Source organism: Grampus griseus, assembly GCF_964374135.1.
Source record: "Grampus griseus genome assembly, chromosome: 6".
Lineage (NCBI taxonomy): Eukaryota > Metazoa > Chordata > Mammalia > Artiodactyla > Delphinidae > Grampus > Grampus griseus.
In genome coordinates, this window is record NC_139000.1 from 3887440 (window position 1) to 3912521 (window position 25082).

The window sequence follows — 25082 nt, forward strand, 5'->3', positions numbered from 1 at the left end:
GCTGGTCAGGACAAAAGAGGTTTCTAAGCTTCGCTACAAGCCAGGTGAAAACATGCACACGATATACAAGTAATTTGATTATTTATTTATTTTGAATAAAAAAGTGGCCAAGATAACAATACTAGCGGCTCTGCATACAAAACACAACATAATTGAGGTTATTTCACATTTACAAAACCGCCACTATGTACAGCACTGGATGTTCACAGCAACTTTAATAGACTCTAAGTACCAGAATCCTAAGAGCAATTGCGGGGTATCCAAAATGGGAAAAAGCTAAAAAACCAACGATTTCATTAACTGGAAAACTGGTCAACCAGCTAACTGGTAAAGAAAGAGAATTTGCTACCCTTTTCTTTAGTAATAACTAAAATAAGGTTGCCCCACAGGACTGCATTTGACAAACACCCTCCATAATTTCCATTTCATTTTCTCTATAATCTTTCCCACTTCGAACTTTTCCCGGAAACCTCTGCCCTACTATCAGATAAAAGCTCAGGACACCAGTGTATCTTCAGGGAAAGAAGATAACTAGTGCAAAGGAGACAGCATGGTCTGCTTCAGCCCAGGAGACCCAGTTCAAACCCAAGAAAGAATTCTGCCCTCTTCCGGTCACCAGTTCCTCGCAGTTTTGAACACACTGGAAAAAGTGAACCATGCTTCGTCTTACAGGCGGCAGGAAGTTACTCACTCATTCTCTGTGTCACCAGCACCTACTCTGTGCAAGGCACTTGACACTTGGTGCTGCAGGAACTACCAAGATGAGACAGACAGTCCCTGCCCTTGAGGAGCTTACAATCTAATAATGAACACTATGTACATACGTATAATGCAGGGAAGCAGCCAATTCTTCTGGATGGGGGTATTCCAAGCAAAATGTGCTATTATTCTTAAAGTTTTTTATTTACACACTAAACGTTTAAAACACACCACCTAATCAGATGGTAAGCATTAAAAAACCATCTCCTTTCCATAACCTTAAGTTTTTAGTTGCCTTTTCTTTTTATTTCAAAAAATGTCATATGTAAACAAACACATAATTTGAAGCCAAGCACAAAGATAGCGCAGGCACTGGATAAACAAAATATATACTACTCTACACAACACAGACTTATTTTTCTATACAGGCTTATTTCTGTGTACACAAGTTTGATGTTCACTTTCTTTTCATACACTGAAGTACAAATCTGAGTCAGTCTTGAAAAAGACATAATTCATTTTTGCATTAATACCAAAAACAAAACAAAACACCCTAGACCTCACCAGTCTGTCAGCCAAGAGTCAAACTGATAACACATGAAATGCTTCAAAGCCACCACCTCTTACACCATCCAAGGAGACCATTTCACAGGATCTTTCTATGAAACTGACAGGACTTCATAATAGTGAGGTAAGCAAGTTTTTACCTTAGAAATAACTATAAGATTTAGAGTTCTGAAATTCAAGTCCACCAACCCATTTACAATATTTCAACTAGACAGCCTGCACCTTTGCTTTATCACATCAGTATGAAAGTATCATCATTCCCCCTTTGCAACTCCTCCCAAGCCTGGGATGAATGAATGAATGAATGAATGAACACCATGTTGGTTAACCATATAATACTGTGGTGAATAAACGCACCGTCTGGGACCTCATATCATATATTAAGTCTCCCCCCCCGGAGTATAGTTATAAGTTAAAATGCAAGATAAAAGCGGAATCACCTAATCTGATTAAGAGGTTGGGGGCATACATATTATATAACAAAAAGATTAACTTCTTTACAGGACTTCGTTATATAAAGTCTCTCCCCCGTTAAATTTACTGATTTCTACAGCAAGTTTTCAGAAACAGCCATCTTAAAACAAACCATACAGGCAGATAGGAGGCTGCACCCTATTTACCAGACTCAGGCCAGCCAGCCAGTCCTGATACTGATGTGTATCTGTGCCAGGGAAACAACTCTGCATCTTCTGAAAAACCCTGCTGTACACCAGGATAGCGATGCTGTGGTGAGAGTGATCATTAGAAGCAACTGCAAAGCTGACTTAATGCAGTATAAGGACAGTCAAATCTCACGCGCTCTAACGTCAGCTTGAACTGCAGATACCAGGTTATCACATGAAGATCCTAGCTCCAAAAACTTCTTTTAGCATCAAAAAAGAGCAGTTCAAAGCTTAATACCTATGAGACTTGAGACATGGTCTAAAACTCTGCTGGAAACTGCCGGCTGCTACTTCCACTAACAGCTAAAGTGCAACCACTTCACTTCAGTTAGATCTGCTATAGAGGCATTTTTACAATCCGACGATGGTGAGGGGAGAGGCTAGATGCCCGAGCCGCTCTGCTGTCAACAGAGCTGCTGAGCCCCACCCACACAGGTAGCAGCGTGAGAGCACAGGGATGTGTTTGTTCACACTCAACCATGGAAGCCTGCAGACCCCAACAGTCCACGCAGGGCTAGCCGTAAAGAGATGCTTTTATTGGTCCAGCTATTTGCTGTTTGTGCTGTCCCATCTCTAAAAAGAAAAAAGGGCAGAACCTATCTTTCCCTTAAAAAAGTTTAGGCCTGCTGACTTTGAATATAGCCAGAATTTTTTTTTGCTTGTCAGGAATAACTGGCTTGGGGAGCAGAGCGGGTGGTGGCAGGGAGATGAAATCCAGCCCACTCTGCCCAAAGTCCAGCCTGAAGGTGTGGGAAATTTCCAACAGGGAAATTATAATTCAGAGTTTTGAAGAAAACCAGATACAGTTTATCAAGTTGTTAACAACTAACACTATTACTCTTAGAAAGAAAAACTACTGTTTAATAGTTTCTTCTAGGAAGGGAGACCTGCTATGTGATTTAGTTTTTAGAAATTTTATCACAAACCTATTTTTCTTTCAAATCTGGTAGCTCAGAAGGTGTCCTAAAGCTGAGAGAACTAAAGGGACGGAAATGGAGAGGACCCCTCCTGGAAGGGAGGGAGAGGGAGGTCAGGAGCAGAGAGGATGGATGGACCCGTGGAAATCGTACAGTGACAGTAATTCCTGCTTTCATTCCAGGAGCCGCGGCAATTCACCAAACCCCGACACAGCTCAGTGCTGCCAGGAGAGCGGGTGCTCTGAAAAAGCAGCTCTGTGTTCCTCCAGACAAGACCAATGAGCCTTGATTTCTTCTGCATATAATCTGACACCATTACAGTTACAACAGAATATATTTTAATATTCAATTATTACCCTCTGACCTTCTTTTAACCTAACTGGTGAAGGCTGCTAATAGGTCTAGCCCACACGCCCCAGCATTAACATTCTCAAAAACTTCCTAGAGGGAGAAGCAGAAAAATGTCACCCTCGACCATGAGCTTCACCAGTGGTTCTAATAATTCCTGACATTGAAAAATAACTGGTAGTTTGGGCAGATACAATAGTAGGCAGAGATGGCTTGAAGTCTGGGTAGTGGACATAGGATTTCAGAATGAGTATCAGGCCTAACGAACTCTCAATTTCTTATCTAAAATAACAGGAACAAATAACCCTCAACAAAGAAAGTGTGACACAGGTGTGGACATCAGACTCCCAAAATGCAACACTGTCATGGCTTAGAAGGTCTAATTGCACAGGACCTTTGCTCCTGCACCTTCATGCAAAGCAGCGGCATCATGGCCGTCTCATCCACGCTGTGGAGCGGTGACAGCTGAAATTAACTTGAAATCCACTACACAGATCAGGTGAGTTCTAGGAAGGCACAGAGGGCATATGCTAAGTGTAAACCAGGAGACAGTTTCCCGGCGTCCCTCACGCTCTTCCAGGGCTTCGCTGCTCACCACTCTGTCACCAAGTATGCTGACCCTTAGGACATTCAGAAGCGCACTGTGTGATGCTGCCATTAACTGAAAATCTCCTCTCGTTCTCACAGGTCAATGGATTAACCTCCACAGAAGGGAGGGGTGGGGAAAGGGGGCAGAGGGCTCCCAACTCGGTGTGCAGAAATTTGAGGCAGGTGCTGGCTGGATTTCAGCCTTAAGAATGCCATTGGGCAGAGCCCCCCAGAGAGAAGCCACGTTCTAGTAAAAGAGTTGCCATGTTTACTGCTACCCAGACATACAAAATAACTCAGGTGACCCTTTTTAGTTTATTCCTAAGAGTCAAATTTTCCCCCCAAATGCATAACTGCTTTAAATAAAAACTTAACGTAAGTTTTAAATGGCAGCAGCACAAAATTCCTCAGTAAGAACAAATCAACTACTAACTCTGATTAGGAAAAAAAAATAAGTGAAACTCAGCACGTGCTCTGAGTATAAGTGGAACTCAGCATGTGCTCTGAGTATAAGTGAAACTCAGCACGTGCTCTGAGTATAGAAACTGCAAGAATTCCCTGACAGGATCTCAATTTTTACCGTCATATTTACTGTAAAGTGAAACAGCTCTAGGCACAAACGACCGCAGCTATACAGCTTCCTGAGCTGTGTTCTTCCTGATTTTAATGTTGCCTGGTTCTCTTCCTTGACAATCATTTGAACATGCTGGACCCTGAAGTCTGGATAAACACTCCTCTTGAAATTACCACCAAAATGAGAAAGATAAGCAGATGATCCAGCAGAACTAAACAGCAGCAGAAATACAGAATTAAACACAGGAGACAAAAACAAAAATTTGAAAGGGAAACAAAAGACATTTCAAAGCAGACTGTCTGGAAGTGCCTCTTAAGGGCTCTTGTCTCCAATAGCTACGGACAGAGCAGGGAAGACACTAGGGGGAGAGAGCCTACAGGCGGGAGCGGTGTTGCTGTTACATGCTCTCCAAACAGCAAGCGTTTCTCAGTGAGGACAAAATGTCTTTCACTAAGGATACAAAAATAAAAGCAAGAATAAGTGTTAGAATAAAGGTTTAATATCACTTAAATTTCACATTTTGTATTTCCCATCCAACTTCCCAGAAATATGCACCATTTCAAGGTGAGTGCATTACAGTCCTGTTAATTAGCACCAATCCCTAGGATACTTATTTTAAAAATCCAAGGACACTGTAGTTCTAGAATGTCTATTGTTAATTGTAGGTTTTAAGACCAATTAATGTCTAACATCTCTTCTTAACAGTCCACAGGAAAATACCTGTATTATAAATATCGAGGACCTTTGCAGAGGGAAGGAATTCCCAGCCTCTGGTTGACTGAGCTACACACACAATAGCACCAGAGCTCAAGGGTCCACACTTCTGAGCTGCCTGTCTCTTTCTGGACGTCTCTAGACAGACTCGGGATATAAATGATACGTCTGGAAATATCAACATTAAAAATATTAAATGTTTTAATAAAAAAGGAGAAAATATTACTTTTCCTCTGTGTACAAATATCTCACCAAGTTGTCACAGGTAAGTCTGAAGAGGGTTGTGATGCAGGTGAACAGGAATACTTGACATCCTTATACCTGTGAAGGAGTCAGAGCAGGAAACTGATGACATGGGAGAGATCATTAAAAATGTCACAATTATTAACTTACAAGAGTCACCTGATCTTTTGACACATTAAAACCAACTTTAGTCTTGGCTTCAACCTCTTTAAAATATATAGTTTTAAGAAAATGTTTTCAATATGCATGAAAAACAACTGGCAGGATGCAGATCTGCAGTTGTTTGTTGAGAACCGAATATCAGGCCCACAGGTTGTTTCAGACACTTTAATATCTGTTGGGACACTGCATACCACGTACCAGGTAACTACAGCTCCCTGGAGCCACAAGACAGTTCCAGACCAAGGCCAGAATTAAAAAGCCTAACTCGGCCCAGCAAGGCCCTTATCCATACTCCCTAGAAGGGACCATTCTGTTCTGAGAAATGACAGGGCATGCGTTTTGTTCAAACTGCTTCAGTCAAGACACTTGAAAAATAAGTTCCTCATTGGCAAGGAGTTGGGGGATAATGTTCATCTCAAAAGGACTTAAAATCTCTGCACTCAGTCACTTTAAAGACATTCTTTAGTCCCTGGAGACAGAGAACACACTTCAGCAGTGAGTCCCCACGCCCTATGTACAGTCATGAAGGGTGCCTCTCCTCTTGCGCGTCCTAGCTCTTGGGGCTGGACGGCACTTTCCACAGCAGAGTACATGCCCTTTCCATCTTCCCATCCTGGACATTCAGAAGACAGGAGAATCACAGAAAGGGCAGGGGCTTTGCAGTAACCTCTTAATCCAGTCAGGATCTACAAAAGTAAGACAAGCAGTATTGAGCGTAAACTTCAGAAAAGGCAATCAAATGGGATGAGCCCTGGATGGACCACAGTATTAAGGGATGGGCACTCTGGTTCCAGCTCTGTGTCCCTGCACAGAGCCCCTCACTACAACGTTCTAGACGAGGCTGGACTAAATCTGTGGTCCCCAAAGCTGAGTGCGTGATGCAATAGGAAAATAAGGGCAATGAATGAGTGTCTCATGAAGCTAAATTTATTCTCTTTAAAGAAAGGACTATACTTTGTTCTCAGAGTATATCCTTCATACGTGGATAATGTTAAAATACTCTTATAAAATTACAGTAACAGTAACTTTAAAAAATACATTACTTGGAAAAATAAAAACATGGCAACACTGTGTCAACACTTTCTCCCCCTTTTAAAAACTTCCCTGGTCTGTGAAATACTGTGCTCTACCGGTTAGTACTCTCCAGATCTCAGCGATTCACATTCTTCCCAAGAGCTGTATGCGGCTCAACACAACGTCACCTGGCAGGTGTGTGTTTTTTATTTGTTTCCATCTTTTCCTGATTTCCTGTCCAAATAGTATACCAATTCTCAGTTGCAATGAGTGTTTAAAAGTCCCCCAACATTTGCTTCAAAATAATCCAATAAGAGGAGGGGGGGCTTCCCTGGTGGTGCAGTGGCTGAGAGTCCGCCTGCCGATGCAGGGGACGCGGGTTCGTGCCCCGGTCCGGGAAGATCCCACGTGCCGCGGAGCGGCTGGGCCCGTGAGCCATGGCCGCTGAGCCTGCGCGTCCGGAGCCTGTGCTCCGCAATGGGAGAGGCCACAACAGTAAGAGGCCTGTGTACCAAAAAAAAAAAAAAAGAGGAGGGAAGCGGGGGGGGGGGGGGGGGGGGGAGGGGGAGGCGGGGGGAGGACTACAGATGAAACATGAAAGGTCGTGAGCTGGCAATTTCGGAAGCTGAATGATGGGTACATCAGAGTTTCTTATACTCTTTTTCTCTACTTTTATGATTGCATTTTCCATAACAAAGAGTTAATACAGAACACAAGCTGCCCACACACCAGCTTCTCAGAATCAGAGAGCTTCAGCCAGGTTAGAGCAAAAATCAGTAAGGGTGTAGTTTTACACAGAACATTCTGTTTTACTTGAGACCATAAATTACCCCCAAAGTGTACACAGGTGTATAATGGTGTCTAGTTAGCTCATTTGGTTAGTGTGATGTTAATGAACCTCAGGTCATAAACTGACATTCATGGGCTGTTTACATCACTAATTCCTGACACACATCTACGATCTTATTTCCAACTAGTTATGTCATAAATGTGGGCTTTGTCACCAGGGCTATCAGGAAAGAGAATACTGACCAACCCGAAAAAGAATCCCACCATGGCTACTAGAAGGATGACTGCAAGTGCATGTCCCTGTTTCAGCAATGCTGTCTTTGTATACGTTATCAGTTGCAGAGTTTTCCTTCAAACACTATATAGTCTATACATGCCATCTAAAACAAGCTTTTTTGAATAATTTGCTTGCAGTGACAGAACAGTAAACTGCAGCCCTACTTACTCCCACACTAAAATGCAACAGGTATGTTAACGTGAATAATGTTCCAGTGACCACTTTTTAATTAGCTGTGGTTTGTGATAATAGTGTACAGAGCACGAGGAGCCTGCTCACCATCCCTGATGGCGCAAGACTAAGCAGGAGGGAGGACTTGGGGGTGCTCAACCTCACCCTCCCACAAGCTGGGAAAGCATTCACCTTCTGGGGCTGGATGGCGGGCAATGCTGTCATGGAGCAAACACCTTCTGTATATCAAACTCTGGCAGGACTGGTAGGTTAAAAAGCACCTGAAAGCAGACAGATTGTACCATCAGTTCTACTAACGGTGGAAAGCAGCATAGTATTGAAGGTAACTCACCACATACAGTTATTCTAAAACCACAAGTTAACTAAGTAAAGGGCAAAAACAGTTCACAAATGCATGGCGACAATGTATCCCTCTGCACAGGCCAGACCTACCCCACCCCACGCTTAGGAAAGGGGAAGTGTCCGTCAGGCTAAACCAAGAGATACAAAGCTTCTAATCCAGACAGGCACTGCAGCTTCTTTTTTTTTTGCCATGTTTGCAGCACTGAGAAAGAATGTAGTCCGCTTACACCTGATTGCACTGTGAATTTTTCATGTTAAAAAAAATCAATTATGTATTATACTGGAAACTATTCTTGTTAGTGAATTTTAAGATTAGGTATAAGCACTGTCTTCCCCAGCACAGTGGGGAAAACCTGAAAGATATAGAAGACAAAATTAATGGTGCAAAAAAAGAAGGGCCATGAACAAAAGCTCAGAGGTTCAATTCCAACCAATGGCCATTCACTGAGCATCTACCAGGACCAGGCAAATAAGGGAAGGTGGGCAGCAGTGGATATCAGAGAGAGCACTTGGGCTCTGCGTGGAAGGTTTTCTGCAGGATAACAGTGTTTAGGGTGAGCAACTAAGCAGTAAAAAATACAAAGAGGAAGGGAGGGTTGGGGGAAGGAATTCCAAGTAGGTTTACCTTGAGTAAAGACTTGGGTGTACAGGAAGAAAGATTATACCTGAGTGGGAGCAAGCACCCATCCTCACCGGGAGAAATTACACCCAGGTATTCTGGCACTAACTTCAATCAGCAAAAATGAAAATAATTTTTGTGGAAGAAGCCATCTGAGGGACAACAATGTATAGGCCAAGTTCTCAGCTCTGCCGCTAGCCACCTGTTGCCTCTGGACAAATTCGGACTTCCACAGTCCCCAGTTTCCTCATCTGTAAAAATGGGAACAGTGGCGGCGCCCCTCGTGTGGCTCAGGATGCAGGTACTGCTCAGAGTCATGCCTGGCATGCTGGCAACGCCAACAGGCGCAAGTGGCTACCGTTACAAGGCCACTACTATTACAAGCTGGTTTCCTCTTCTCCGCAAACATAAGGCAGAACAGTCAGATCGGAAGTCTAGGGACACAGCAACGGCCGGGAAATCCAGACATCCGTCAGTAAGAGGGAGTGCCGGAGCATCCATACAGTGGAGAACTCTACAGCTGTTAGGAAGGGGATCTATGTACTGATGTGGAAAATGCCCACAACGTCTTGCTAAGAGAACACGCAAGTTGTTAAGGTAGTTAACGCACAATCCTGTTTCTACTGGAAATAAGCTTTAAAAACCTACTGAGTGCCTACCACACACCAGGCATTGTTCTAGAAATCGCCATGAACAAAACAACCAAATTGCCTGTCTTCATGAACTTTCTATTCCAGAGAAAGGAGAAAAACATAAAGTAAAAATATATTAAGTGGGACTTCCCCGGTGGTGCAGTGGTTAAGAATCTGCCCACCAATGCAGGGGACACGGGTGGGAGCCCTGGCCCGGGAAGATCCCACATGCTGCGGAGCAACTAAGCCTGTGCACCACAACTACTGAGCCTGTGCTCTAGAGCCCACGAGCCACAACTACTGAGCCAACGTGCCACAACTACTGAAGCCCACGCGCCTAGAGCCCGTGCTCCGCAACAAGAGAAGCCACCGCAATAAGAAGCCCGCGTCGCGCAACCAAGAGTAGCCCCCGCTCGCGGCAACTAGAGAAAGTCCATGTGCACCAACGAAGACCCAACGCAGCCAAAAATAAATAAAATAGATTTATAAAAAAGAAAGAGAAGGTTCCTCATTAAAAAAAATATATATAGGGCTTCCCTGGTGGCGCAGTGGTTGAGAGTCCGCCTGCCGATGCAGGGGACACGGGTTCGTGCCCCGGTCCGGGAAGATCCCACATGCCGTGGAGTGGCTAGGCCTGTGAGCCATGGCCGCTGAGCCTGCACGTCCAGAGCCTGTGCTCCACACGGAAGAGGCCACAACAGTGAGAGGCCCGCGTACCGCAAAAAAAAAAAAAAATATATATATATATATATATAGTGGTGATAACTGCTAAGGAGGAAAATAAAGCAAGGAAGAGGGATGAAGACTACATACTGAGATGGGAGAGGGATGTCATCAGGTGTCACGATTTTAGGCAGTGTGGCTGGGAAGGAAGCCCTGTGGACACCTGCTGGAAGAGCACCCCGGGCAGAGAGGACAGCCAGTGAAGACGTCCAGGGTGGGAGGGGTGCCGCGTGTACCTGAGGAACAAGGAGGCCAGTGCAACTTGAGTGAAGTCAGCAAGCCGGAGAAAATGGCCCCCTTGATGGGGGCCAGGCCATGGAGTCATGACCACTGAATGGATTTTAGCTTTTACTCATCAGAAATGGGCAGCCACTAGAGAGTTTTGAGCAGAGGGGGTGACATGAGCTGATGAGGTCATAATAGGATCACAACCTCAGCTCTACTTAAAACAGCCTGGAGGGGGCAAGGAAAGACACAGAAGATGGGCTGGGAGATAACTATAATAATCTGGGCAAGAGATGATGGTGTCGTGGACCAGGGATGTAGAGGTGGAGGTAGCAAGAAAAGGCTGGATTCAAATTTGAAATGCCTTTAAAACTTCCAAACAGAGCAACTGAGCAGGTGCTTAGATATGAAGTCTAGACTGAAGGGGAATGATTCAGACTAAAGCAATATGTTTAAGTCACCAGTGTACAGATGATAGGCGACAGTCCAGGGAGAGTGGTGACAGAAGAAAGACAGGTCCAAAGACGGACATCAAGGAGATACTGTGTCCAGAGGGCCAGGTGATAACAAAGCGCTTTAAGGAGGAGGAAGAGGGAGTGACCAACTGCGGCACGTGCAGCCCGTGGGGCCATAAGATGAAGACGTGCCAAGGTTCCCTCTTAGAGTGAGACGGAGGAAGACCTCTATCTTTTGTTAGAGATAAACCAAACAGAGTACAGAAGCACTTTATATTCTATTAACTTCAGCAGGTATTGCTTTTGTCATACTGATTTTTAAAAATTTAATGCTACTTCAGAGCAAAATAATATTACCAAAATAAATAACCCCCTATATACAAGACGCAGAAAATAACCCATCATTAAAGGGTGTCTCGCTTGAGTCAAACGGATGGTAGAAAGCCCACACCAGGTTTTATAGTAGCAGCTTTTCTCCAACCTAATGGCATGGGCAACATACACTTTGGATAAACACTTTACAGTGGTTTGTGTGACACAAAACTGGAAAATGAGCAAAAACAGCTTACCGGAGCCAAATGTGGCCATTGGAACAGACTGCCTGTTTGCGATCTGTGAATGGCAAAATCTCTTTACACAAACTACAGTGCTCAGGGAAAGTCTGCTTGTTCATCTTCTTTGAGATGTGTCCGATCAGCACCTAGTGAGACAAAGCAGTCAGCATGTTTTGTGGTGAGCGCAGGGCTTCCTAAAACAGAGGAGAAATGGAAACCTACATGGCATCTGACACACAGCAGGAGCTCTGCATCTCCACATAGGCCCAGCACTCTCTCTGAAAAGTAAAAAAGCTGGACCTTCAACTCGTGTCAACTGGCTGAGTACAACAAAATAAATTCATTCAGGCACCCTGTGACGACAGAGTGAACTTTACCCACTAAAGGGAAAACTGTTCTGAAAACGCAAATCTTATTACTTGCCTTTAATTGCTTCTGAAACAAGGACTTCAGAGTTCTGTTAGAAGACAAAGTATTCAGCTATACTTACAATGTTTTGACTTTAAGAAAAACATAATCTCTATAGGCAAAATATCATGTGAAACACTAACTCTGTAGAACTATAGAAATGTCTATTCTTAAAGCAATTATGCCCCAATAAAGATGTTAAAAAAAAAAGTCTATTCTTTAAGAAAAGCTTACAAAGTAAAAAGATAATCAAGATTAAAAAATAATAATTTCCCCTTCTGATGGCCCAAAGACCCATGACCAATCCAGTCAGCCTGCAATTGGAGACCAACCGACCCCACAGCAGAGGCATGGCGGGACCCACCGTGGGAGTGGGAGAGATGGACGGGGCGGGCTCTAGGCCTTGGCCCTACTTCAGCTTTGCTTGTTTCTCTGCTTTATTAGAGTTGCATCACTCCAAAAATGAAAGTCTGCAAAACACTGATCTACTTCATTATTTTGTTGGAAAAACACCTTTACCAGCTATATTACTGGGAGGCATGGGATACACCAATCCTTAAGAACTACCTTGTCTTACTAGCAGATAATGTCCTTCAAAGTTTTAATCCATTGACACTTAAGCTCTTGTGTAAGAACTTCTTAGTCTGTGATTCACTAAAATTAGTTCACTGAAGTTCTGAAGGGTATCTTAATAGCTCAAAAGGGTGTCTTACCTACTCTACATATAATTTACAAATTTAAAGCCCATTAACTTTTGGCCTTTTTGGCCTTGAAAATTCTTATTTATGGTCCCTTATAGCAGGGACAACCAATGTACTAGGTTTGAAAAGATTCATTTTTATGAACATTTTATGAATAAAGTAAAAGTAGGATTTTACTTTATTTTTTAGTTGTTGAAAACAAAGTTTATTCCCTATCTTTCAAAATATGTGCATTTATTAAGAAAACTGTCCAATGGTTTACTGTCAGATTTCACGAGCAACCTTCAAAGCAGGGGATAAAGAAAGTTATAAATTCCAAGTTACAAGTTAAGTACTCTCCTTAGCCTTTAACTAGTAAACTCCAAAACAAAAAACATTTGTTTTACGCAGTAGGATTTTAAAACATGAAACGTATCGTGTTCAATCAAAACTCAGTTGCTGTAGATGGGCAGAGTATAATCTTCCCTTCTTTAAATTGGCTCTGTTGGAACCAAGTAACTATGCTAAATGTAGCTTTCCATGTTCATGCAGCATCTGGACAATTATTCTGAATCATTGCCGACCGGCTTCCATTACAAATTTCCTAAAATGTTTTTGTTAATATTTTACACTTATAATATCCCTGCTAGGTCCTATGAACCAGTGATACCAGAAAACTCTTCCACACAATTTAGACCACAATGAAACAATTCTTAAAAGTTGACTTTCAAAGATGAAAAGTCAGTTACATGAACAGTACATCTTAACTACTCGGGTGTGAATGAAAGTACTGCCTGCCGTACCAGTAAACAAAGGATGTTGCTGCCATCGAGCCATCACATTACAGCTACCCGTCGGTGAGCCCTGAGGGAACTCATGATGGAGGCAGGATGCCCCCCCACCCCGACCCTGCCACCCTGCCCCGGCACCTAGCAGTCAGCCACTACAGCCACCCCTGCTGGGGCACCAAGGAGACTCGAGATGAGAAGCACAGGATACTGGCCCCATGTAGCTGAGGTGCACATCAAAGGAATGATTTCAGTGAGCCCAGACTTTGCATCTTCCCATACATAGAAAAGTGCTAAATTTCTTAACTTCAGATATCTAGTTTTCCTTAATTAACAGTAATCTTTAATGCTCCAACTACCCTGGTCTTTGTTGCAACAACTCCAATAGATCCTGGCTCCACCCCCTTGCCCCTTGGGAGCAGTCCCTCAGAGCTATCTGAGATGCTGTGTCCCAGGCTTAAGTCCTCAGTTTTGTCTGCCAAATAAAATGTAACTGAACTTTTAGGTTGTGTATTTTTTTTCAGTCAACATCAGATTGTTGCAAACATCCTTAAGAAATAATTTTAGGGGTGTACGGGTACGTATACACACACACACACACCCCTTTCCAACAAGAAAACGCAACAAGTGATTCGCAAATGGTTTGACATTAGGCATGGAAGATATCTGAATTTATTACCTGCAATTAATATTTTAGATAAGACTTCAGGCAGTGAGCATAAATATCAAGCTTCAGAGTAAAAAGAACCACAGACATCTGTGGTCCTGAATATTTTAGTATACAGTATGTTCCTTAAAACACAATTCTTCAGGATTTTAAAAGCTGTTAGCTCAGGATTCCTGATTAATAAGTCTATACAACACTGAGCTACACAAAGTTAAATGATTTCTTTCCTATAGGAATTCCCAGAACCCTTAGAAGGATGATGTACACTGGGAACCTTTAAGAGGAGTATAGAGTATGCAGTATTTCCCCAAGCTTGGAACCCTACTGTTCTGTCAGGGAACTTGAATTCTGTGAAATACATTTTGGATAATACTGTAAGACTGTTCTACCATCAAAATAAAGATTATACCCAGTTTTTGTAACAAAACAACAATGTATAAGTAATTATTTGTTTAGCTCCTATGCCCTTCTAGACTAAATCAGAAGACCCCCTCAAGTACTATCAAATGGAAACAGTCCCGGCCACAGTCCTCCCACTTCCCAAACCTGCAAACAGGAAGGGAAAGGAGGGTGTGCCACACTTCCCCTGCTGGGTCTGCCCAATCACAGCGTGGTCTGCTTCTGGAGCTCATCCACAGCCTGGAAATCTCTCAAACCTTGCGTACCAATCAAGGCCACAGTGAGAGTAAGAACTGCAATATTGTTTGTGTGATATGAGTATGTCCTCTGCATTAATCTGTTTCTTATTTATTCTCCTGCACCTCATGCCAATCAATTACCTAAAAAATGTCAAAGCAAAGTGGAGCTTTACGAACTAAGTTTAGGTCATTTCTTTCTCACAAAGAAAGCAGACTTTTCAGTGTTTTTGTTAATGAACACCTACCCGTGCGGTTCTGTCATCATACTCTTCATCAGACATTAAAAAGTTACAGAGTCCCCGGGTGGGGATGCTAGTGTTTTCTGTGATCCAGGTGTGCAGGTATACTTCGCCTAAGACTCGCTTCATGTGCTCCCGGGTCAAGTGCATTTCCACAGCTTCAATTTTCCCTTGGATTTCAAGGAGTTTCTCTTCCATTGGCTCTCGGCCTCCAGTGTCTCCAGGCTGAGTGACTGAGTCATCTGTGGGGCCCTCTGGATCACCTCCTTTGCTCCTCTCCTGAAGGCCTTGCTTAGTCGTCTGTTCGGAGGCAGCGCCTTCTTCCTGCTGCTCGCCCTCAGCATTGCCCGTCCCAGGTGAGTCAACTAGTAAGATTTTTGAGTCCTCAAGGATGGGTCTGCATAAGGCTTCTGAAGCGGTTTTCTGCATTGACTGGTATAAAATCCTCAGGAGGAAGAGTTTGAAACGCCAATAATAGGTGGCCCCACTGCTTTCAATCTTTTTTTCCAAAGCTTCTTGTAAAAATTGAGGGATACGTTTATCTTTTAAAATCTTCCAACGTACTAGGTCTATTAAATCTACCTGCTTAAAGAGATTTTGAATTGAAGATTGCAGAAGCTTAGCAGCTGCCTCTTCAAAGGCTTTGAGAGTAACAAACTGAACCTGGTAGTTTTTGTTAACGGGATGGAGGCCGTTGACCATGCCCTCAGTGGTAATGACGGCCAGGTACGCACCACAGGGGCTCACAGCTATCCCGTGTGTCCTCACTGAGCCAAACACATCCGAGAGTTTAATCAAATGGTGTTCAAACTTCAATGCAACATCTGTGAAAATGGGAACCAGCTGCCTCACCTTCCCGTCACTGGAACAAGTATATACCGTCCCATTCTGCTTGTCTGCAGTCATGGAGACAATCGGCAGTGAGTGCAGGCCTGTGACGTGAGAATTGTGAACATTCAGACCTGCTTTGGAGATCAGAAGAAGACACCAAAACACATAGGGTCCTCTTGCGGCCACCACTAAGCTACAACTACACTTCTGGTAAGGGTGATACAGCGGTACACACTTGATGCTGTGTACTGGCAACTGGTCCATTTCTTTCCACAAGACGACAGGCTGCCTTAACGTGAAATAGCCTTTAACTGCTTTGAGATTGACAGGAAGAATTTTTACAGGTCCAAAAGCACTCCCCACGATAAGGCCGCTCATTTTCCGATTATTGTGCTCATATTCCCACCAAAACAAAACACTAGGAGAGTTGATTCCTGACTCAATTGTGTTGCATGAAGAGATAGATTCCTTTCCTACAAACGGTAGCTGAAACTGCCACACAGCAATGTTGCCGTTTTCAAAGAGGACGGCCAGGAGCACGCTGCCCACGTCGCGGCACTCGTTGTTATGCTTGACCTGCTGAGTGGTACAGATGCCTGACCACTCCATCCTGACTGGTGTCTGCATGCTGTGTCTTCTCTGAAACTCAGCAAAATCCCTGAGATTCCCTTCCGGGGCCTCACTTTTAGAGAACCTGTAACTGGTCTCATAAAGACGTTCCCCATAAATCTCCGTCAGGTCGACCAGCTGGACCCACTGCAGTCTGTTGAGGTTAGCCTGGATGGTCAGGCGATTGTCCATGGTCAGCGCTGCCAGGAGGCACCTGCCATTAGCATCGCAGCCCATGGGGGACCAGCTAGTGTACTTGAATCCTCTCAGTGGTGGCAAAGCCTTCCCCTCAGGGTTGAACACCCTGTCCAACATGAAAGTCTGACTGACTGTGGGGTCTTCAGAGGCGGCAAATTTCTCCTTACACTCAGCAACTTCCGTTTTTGAGCCAACCTGAAAATAAGAGATATAAAAACTATCAGATAAATATTTCACTCTAAGAGGACTATATTTACATTGATTAGGGTGAATTAACTGATTCACATAAATACATAAATCAGTTACACGTTTACATATTATAAATATGTAAAACAGTAATTTGATATCAGTTCTGTTAATTTTGGCATGACATGCATTTGAAAGATCAAGCCCGTGTCTAAACCTAAGTGAGCATTCACTCAGGTAATGGCAATTTTTTTTTAAGGGTCAGAATAAGTGCTGTCATTATTCATAGCCTCGTTCCCACATGGTTCTCAGAATTGACATATGCAGTAGCAATGACAAAGATGTACTTGATTCTAAAGAGTCAGCTAAGCATTCTGCTGAACTAGTCACAAAACAATAAAGGAGAAAGTCATGAAAAAATATCTACCTATATACATCTTTGATACAATTAGATGTCTGGATTTTTAACAATATTTTTGTAATACAAATGTCAGCTCTTAAGTTTTCTATCTGAAATTTCATTTACAAATTATGCTGAGAGCCAACTCCAACAGTTCTGTCCACTGTTTCTTTCTTTTCTTGTTTTAATTAATTTATTTATTTTTCTTAATTTATTTTTGGCTGCGTTGGGTCTTCGTTGCTCTGTGCAGGCTTTCTCTAGTTGCAGTGAGCGGGGGCTACTCTTCGTTGCGGTGCACAGGCTTCTCACTGTGGTGGCTTCTCTTGTTGCGGAGCACAGGCTCCAGGCACATGGGCTTCCGTAGTTGTGGCACGTGGGCTCAGTAGTTGTGGCTCGTGGGCTCTAGAGCGCAGGCTCAGTAGTTGTGGCACATGGGCTTAGTTGCTCCGTGGCATGTGGGATCTTCCCAAACCAGGGCTCGAACTCGTGTCCCCTGCATTGGCAGGCGGATTCTTAACCACTGCGCCACCAGGGAAGTGCCTGTCCACTGTTTGTATAGAATAATGTCCACTGCCGTTAGACTATTTGCCGTTCCCTGAACACTCCCATTCTGCCTTCCCTGGCTCCCTTGTGTAGAATGCTCTCGTTCCTTCTATTTGAATCCCATCCCTCCTACCAGGTCAAACTCTGAGGCCTTCTGAGATCATTCTAGCTTTCATTCATCTCTCCCTCCTCCAAGTCTGTAACATACATGAGCAGTGCTATTTATTTAATGTCTAGGCGTACAATGGTGAGCTCTTTAGAAAGATTTTAAAGGGACATTAAAGATAGAGGAGAGATAAATGACCAAAAGAAAGTGGTCCAGAGCTATAAGAAAATAGCCAGAAAGGCTAAAGGCCCAAAAGAACACAGGTCAATTAAAATATGGTTTCTGGGGGCTTCCCTGGTGGCACAGTGGTTAAGAATCTGCCTGCTAATGCAGGGAACATGGGTTCGAGGCCTGGTCTGGGAGGATCCCATATGCCGCGGAGCAACTGGACCCATGAGTCACAACTACTGAGCCTGCGCTCGGGAGCCCATGTGCCACAACTACTGAGGCCTGCGCGCCTGGAGCCCGTGCTCCGCAACAGGAGAAGCCACCGCAATGAGAAGCCCACACATCGCAACAAAGAGTAGTCCCCGCTCCACGCAACTAGAGAAAGCCCGCGTGCAGCGACAAAGACCCAACGCAGCCAAAAATAAATAAATAAATAAAAATAAAATACAATATGGTTTCTGTTATGTCAGAAGTAGGAAGAAGAAAAGGATGTGAACCACTGTCTTTAGAGAAATGGATAACAGAGAAAGCAGAATCTTTCGATTCCTTTTTAGTGTCAATCTTCTTTTACATAGAGGCTGATCTTCAAACTGGAAAGAGTAGATTAAACATGATTAAAAAGGAATTCAAGCCTAAATATACATGGATATAACGAAACTCACTTTAAATGAGTTTAAGTCCCCAAGTCCAGAGCAATTACACTCCAGAATATAGAAAGACCTTGGAAGATGAACTCAGAACCATTACATTCCTTGATAAAGCTTGGACAACCAGAGATGTGTCAGAAAACCATAATGCAACAAATAGTTAACTGCTAAATTGCATAATACATAAGCATATAAAATGAAAAGTAGATATAAAGTCCAACAAATGAATTAGAAGACTAACTTTTCCTAAAGTGTGTAAAACAGAACATCACTCCCCTCAATTGCCCCTTGAAAAAGAGGTCTATAACCAAATAAGTTTTGAAAATGCTATATATTATATATTATTCCCCCATCAAGAGTTATAGCCAGGGAGCTACTGAAGAGACTTATTTAACCAGAGTTATCCAAACTTTTATTTTTTATTTACTTATTTATTTTTTTACCATTTTTAAAAAACTGGGGTATAGTTGCTTTACAGTGTTGTTAGTTTCTGCTGTACGGCAAAGTGAATCAGCTATACGTACACACGTATCCTCTCTTTTTTGGATTTCCTTCCCATTTAGGTCACCACAGAGCATCGAGTAGAGTTCCTTATGCTCTACAGAAGGTTCTCTTTAGTTACCTATTTTATACATATTAGTGTATATGTGTCAGTCCCTATCTTCCCAGTTCATCCCACCCCCACCCTTCCCCCCTTGGTGTCCATACGTCCAAACTTTTTTTTTTTAAACAACAGAACCTTTCAGGGGGCTGTCATCTCTGGAAATTGTGTCTTGGGCAGTGTATCTTGATTTTAGTGTAGTCTCTTGGATACACCTACAGACATGCTGGAGAAATACAGACTGGAAATTCCAATTAAATACAGGTGTCACTGGCTAACCTGTTAATAAAACAATGCTAATCAAAGCCCAGAGCTTTGGATGGGTATATAAAATTTGAGTGAAAATCTTTCCTGTGATGCCAGACTGCCTGGATTCAAATCCTGGCTCTATCATACACTAGCTCTGTAACCCTGAGCAAACTGTTTAAACCTTCTGGCTTTAATTCCTCATCTATAAAGAGTATAATAATACATGTTCTCATAGAGTTTGGAAGGTTAATTAAGTCAATGTATGTAAAGCACATACTAATAAATACTCAATAAATGTTATCTATGATGACAATTATTAATACTCTCTGAGGATTAAGTAAATGTTAATGAGACCTAATAAAAGTATGTAAAATGCAGGGTAGATAGGCATTAAGTTGTCCACCAAATGAAGGGTAGATATAAAATTGTTCACCAAATCCCATAATACTGTAAACTAAGCAATAATCCTCAGACTAGGATAATTTACTATTACAATAAAATCTACTATAGAACTGAAAGTAAACTTACAGAATGCGTAACCCCAAACAGCAGCAGAATGAAATAAAGGAAGCTCAAGCTTGGTCCTACTCACTGCAGGAAGAATCCTTGACGGAATGGAGAGCAGTGTGGATGTCAGCCAGTAGGGAAAGTCCTTAGGGTTTTTTGTGCAGTAATTTCTAATATGTTAGGTAGTTTGAATTAGCCTACTGGACCTCCCCTCAACTCTCCATATCACAAACTAGTTAACAAATCAAAACAAGTACTCAGATGCCCTAGAAGCATACCAGTTAAGAGTCTAGCTCCCAGAGGCTGACCCCCAGCCAATCAGCCAATAGTGGCCCGTTCCTAGTTGGCCACTATTACAACTAATAGCTACGTACTTTGTAAGCACCTAACAAATAAAAACTCATTTGAAGCTACTAGATAGCAAACTTCTTGAGGGCAGGAATATAATTCCAAAGACAGGAAATAGTTATTTTACTTAATGTAGTAGATGGAGTTAATGTTACTAACGTTCTTAACAACTGATACAAATTAGTTATGCATATATTATTAGAATTTGGAACTGTGTACAACTAGATGATTCATTAAATCAGCAGTCCAATGGGAAAAGAAACTGCAACTTACTCTTTTTTTAAATTAATTAATTAATTTTTGGCTGCGTTGGGTCTTCGTTGTGGTGCGTGGGCTTGTCATTGCGGTGGCTTCTCTTGTTGCGGAGCACAGGCTCTAGGCACACAGGCTTCAGTAGTTGTGGCACATGGGCTCAGCAGTTGTGGCTCGCAGGCTCTAGAGCGCAGGCTCAGTAGTTGTGGTGCATGGGCTCAGATGCTCCACGGCATGTGGGATCGTCCCGGACCAGGGCTCGAATCCATGTCCCCTGCATTGTCAGGCGGATTCTTAACCACTGTGCCACCAGGGAAGTCCGCAACTTATTCTTAAGTCACTATTTTATTGCTTTTCAGATTTATATCATTCACCTTTATATCACATAACCTCAGTGCCCAGGACAGTAACTTGCAAATTGCAGATAATATGTCAACTATTATTTAACTGCATATTTTCCTGAAAAAATTCATAATCTAAATAATGATCAGACAAAAGCTTCAAAGAGGTTTAGTATCTACCTTCTAGCAGTGCTACATACTGAAATCTAGGTTGCAGAATGTCCATCTTTCATGTTACAGCGAGCTGGACAGCACCAAGTAGATTTAAATCCACAGGGACTGTCAACGGGTAGTGCAGTCAAAGTACACATAGAGACTTCTTTACATTCCTACCATTACTCCAGTTTTATCCCACAGAAGCCTCTTTTAGAATTGCAGGACAACTCAGCATTCATTCACCAGGCAGTGCTAGGCTAGTAAGCCTGCTGATTGGTGGTTTCTGTGATGTGCATACCGAAGAACAGTGCCGAAGGGGAAGATGCCACTAATTAATTTCAGGAAAGCAATCAATTACCAGAGGGATATATAAAGATTTCCTATTACTCATTTCTCAGGTGTGGAACCAACTACAGAGTCAAATTTTTATCAGAATACAGTACTATAAATAACTTCATATCCACAGTCATAGCATTAACCCAAGCTCCTTCCTTCATACTTGTATGACTATTTTTCAAATTGAGCATTTACAGTGTGCCAGGAACTGTGCTAAGTAATTACACATGTGTATGTATGTACATGTATGTACATATATAAATATATATTTAACTGAATCTTCTGAAAATTGTAAACAAGGCTTTATTTATTTATTTATTTATTTTTGCGGTACACGGGCCTCTACCTGTTGTGGCCTCTCCCATTGCGGAGCACAGGCTCTGGATGCGCAGGCTCAGCGGCCATGGCTCACGGGCCTAGCCGCTCCGCAGCAATGTGGGATCTTCCCAGACCGGGGCACGAACCCGCGTCCCCTGCATCGGCAGGCGGACTCTCAACCACTGCGCCACCAGGGAAGCCCAAGGTAGGTTTTATTACTCTCCTTTTATAGATAGGCCTATCTTGCTATCTGGTGCCAAAGTGCAATCTCTTAACCCCTGTTTTATACTGACGCCAACAATCATGTACTTGCCTCTAGGCCAGCCAGATTCATATTCCTGAACCACACCAGGTCAGTCCACGTCCATGATATTGTAACAGCACTTTAGGCCTTCCTAGATTGAAGTCAACCATCTCAGACTGACCTTCAAAGTTCCCAAACTGGCCTCACTTTACTTCCTCTGACTCTCTAGGAAAGCTACTTGAACTCAACTGCTGACCCATCATTATTTACACGAACAGCAGCATGTTACGCTCATGATTTGCATGTATGTGTGCGAGACGGGCACCTCATTGCTGCCATCTGGATGACCCTTTCCTCCGGAGGACTTCTTACAACCCAAACCCTACCTTTTTTTAGGTCTGCTGCAGATTCACCACCAAATAACCTTCCCTGGTAAGAGCATCTCGCTTCACTATTCCTTCCTTTCTTTAAATTCTCTCTGCTAAAGTATTAAATCTCTACCATACTGAGACACACACTTAAGATTTTCTCTAGCTGATGTGCATGTGAACATCCTGAGCGACAGTAAGTTCCTTTTCAGCAGAGGATACACCTTTTAAAACCCCTTTGTTCTGCCCCTTCCTTGAGTGTTTCTCAGTTCAGGAGCATTAAGAACATCTATCCACCTGATTGGTTATACTTGAATCAATTTGTTCACATCTTGTCCAAGATCTTAGAAGGCTTAGTCATACAGGTTTACCAATGATCCAACTCAACATCAACTTATCAGTTTCAAACTTGGATTAAGTATCCTAAAAAGTGGTGTGGGTTCCCTGTACCCTACCCAGTTAGTGATTCCTATTTTAAATGGCTGTGCAGAGTAAGAGTTTTTTTAAAAAAACTTCAAGTTCACAAAAATACGTTCTCTTTATATAGATACATATCCTTACAACGTTTATCACTATCTATTATTACACTGTTATTTGTTCACGACTTGCAAAAAGAAGGTAAGCTCCATGAGGACAGGGACTTTGTTTTGTATAATGCTTTACTTCCAGAACCTAGATTGGTGCCTAGCTGATACACAGTGGTATTCAAAAATGTGTTGAAAGAATGAATATACACTTTGACTGTCACATATATGCATACAGATCTATAAAAGAAACAGCAAAAGTTTTAATACTTTTTTTTTGTTTTGTTTTGTTTGCGGTACGCGGGCCTCTCACTGTTGTGGCCTCTCCCGTTGCGGAGCACAGGCTCCGGACGCGCAGGCCCAGCGGCCATGGCTCACGAGCCCAGCCGCTCCGCGGCATGTGGGATCTTCCCAGACCGGGGCACGAACCCGTGTCCCCTGCAACGGCAGGCGATACTTTTAAACCACTAAATGAACAATACGACTTACTACTTAAAAAAAAACCCAACAACTTGCAAATGGTGATGACAGAACAATAAAACTTCAGGAGCCCTAAAGTTCTGAAGGCAAACTTAGTTAATACGAAACCGAAAGCACTAAATTTACACGGAGATCTCGGGCTTTAAGTTTAAGAACTGCACTTATTTTCCAGAAGCTCTATTTTTCGTTCTACATCCCAAAGCCTCTTAGTTATTGAAGAAAAACTGGAGTACTAACCCCGACATCCAGTATTTATCCATCTGCGCAAAATGAGAAGCAAAGACCACTCATAATAAAGTCACTGAAACAGTAAAGACAATGGAAAGAACCAATTTTTCTCCTCCAAAGCAAAAGAGGCGCAAGTGAAGGGCACAACACAGTAAACAAAGCCAGCCAAAGGCCTCGGGGAGCAAGCCCCAGACAACAGGAGCAACGGCAGAGGCAGGTCTGGGGTTGGGTCAACAGGGGGTGGAGCCTCAGAAAGCGCCGAGGAAAGAAATCGGCGCTGGCAGCCGGCCAGACGCTGGGGCGAAGGGAAAACGTGGCTCCGAGAGGGACCTCCCGAGATGTGTGCGGTGTGTGTGTGTGTCTGTGTGTGTGCCGGCAGCCGGCCGAGATGTGTGCGGTGTGTGCGTGTGTCGGGTGTGGATGGGTGACCCGGGAAATCGGGCTAAACGTCTGGACGGTTTTTTGTTTGTTTTTTAAGCTACCGTGTGTGTGTGGGGGGGGAGTGGATGGGTGACCCGGGAAATCGGGCGTAAACGTCTGGACGGTTTTTTGTTTGTTTTTTAAGCTACCGTGTGTGTGTGTGTGTGTGTGTGTGTGTGTCGGGAATGGACTGTGTGTGTGTGTCTGTGTGGAATGGATGGGTGACCCGGGGAATCGGGCGTAAACGTCTGGGCGGTTTTTTGTTTCTTTTTTAAGCAACCGTGACCCTAAGCGCTGGAGGCGAGGAGGGGAATCCCCGGACTAGGCGTGGGCCGGGATTCCCCAGGGACCCGTGACGCGGGCGCGGGAGGGGAGCAGGCAGAGACCCAGGGCTGCGGCCCGGGGATGACTTACTTTGAGGAAGCAGCTGTTGAGAGGCGCAGACACCGAGGTGCGGTGGATAACCAGGTCCTGGCCCGGGTTGTGCACGTCGCAGATGAGCTCCAGCACAGCGATGCTGCGGGCCGTGGACACCGACACGCGGTGGTCCTCGGACCACGCCAGCGGCTCCAGGCCGCTCACCGCATACTGCAGCCTCACCGCCGGTTCTCGCCGAGTCACTAGGAGGCGGAACGCGGCGCTGGGCCCGGGGACCGCGTCCGCCCCCGGCTCCTTCCCGCCCGCCTCGCCCTCCTTCTCCTCGGGTGGCGCAGGCCGGTCGGCCGCGGGCCCCACCCGGGCCTTGGCCGTATTCATCTCTCCTCGGATGCAGAAGCCGGACCCCGGACGCACCAACCGCGCGTCACCGTCCCGTTACCGCCTCCCGCAACGCTGCCGCCTGCCCCCAACGTCCTTAGCTGCGGTTTTCTCCCCTCAGGCCCGAAGCGCCGCCGAGCCAGGAAGGACCCCGCCGTTGCTAGGCGACCCAGCCCTGCCAGGTGGCCAAGGCGCTGCCTGTAAAAAAAAAAAAGCTACTCCTCTGCTGGCCGGACGGAAGCGCCCGGGCTGGACAGCGCGGGGGAGAGGGGCAGGGACCACCCCCTCCTCAGCCCCCGCCGCGGCGTGGCCAATCCCCAAGCCCTTTTAGGGACCTCCCGGGGCAACTAAGGTGCTGAGGGAACAGTAACCGGGCGGCAAAGGAAGGAAACATTGGTTCGATGGGGCACGCCTCTTTTTGTTTCTCAAAGGAATTCAAAGAACTGCACGGCATGAACTGTGGGGTTGAGTGTGACTTGACACCCCCTGCCATAGGCCAAGCCACTAGGGACGCCAAACGGGGCCGCCGCTTCGATCTCTAGAGGCGCGG

The 25082-nt window shown here is 44.1% G+C and overlaps 1 protein-coding gene across 1 annotated transcript; it reads right to left on the minus strand.

Moving 5' to 3' along the window:
* Positions 1-111: 111 nt before the first annotated feature.
* Positions 112-24643, minus strand: GTF3C4 (general transcription factor IIIC subunit 4). Its single transcript, XM_082656031.1, has 5 exons — positions 24191-24643; positions 14723-16549; positions 11312-11442; positions 7918-8006; positions 112-6160 (listed from the first exon to the last, which is right to left on the minus strand). Exons 1-5 carry the CDS (start codon positions 24530-24532, stop codon positions 6096-6098), a joined length of 2454 nt encoding a protein of 817 aa, XP_082512157.1. The 5' UTR covers positions 24533-24643; the 3' UTR covers positions 112-6095.
* Between the last annotated feature and the right edge of the window lie 439 nt (positions 24644-25082).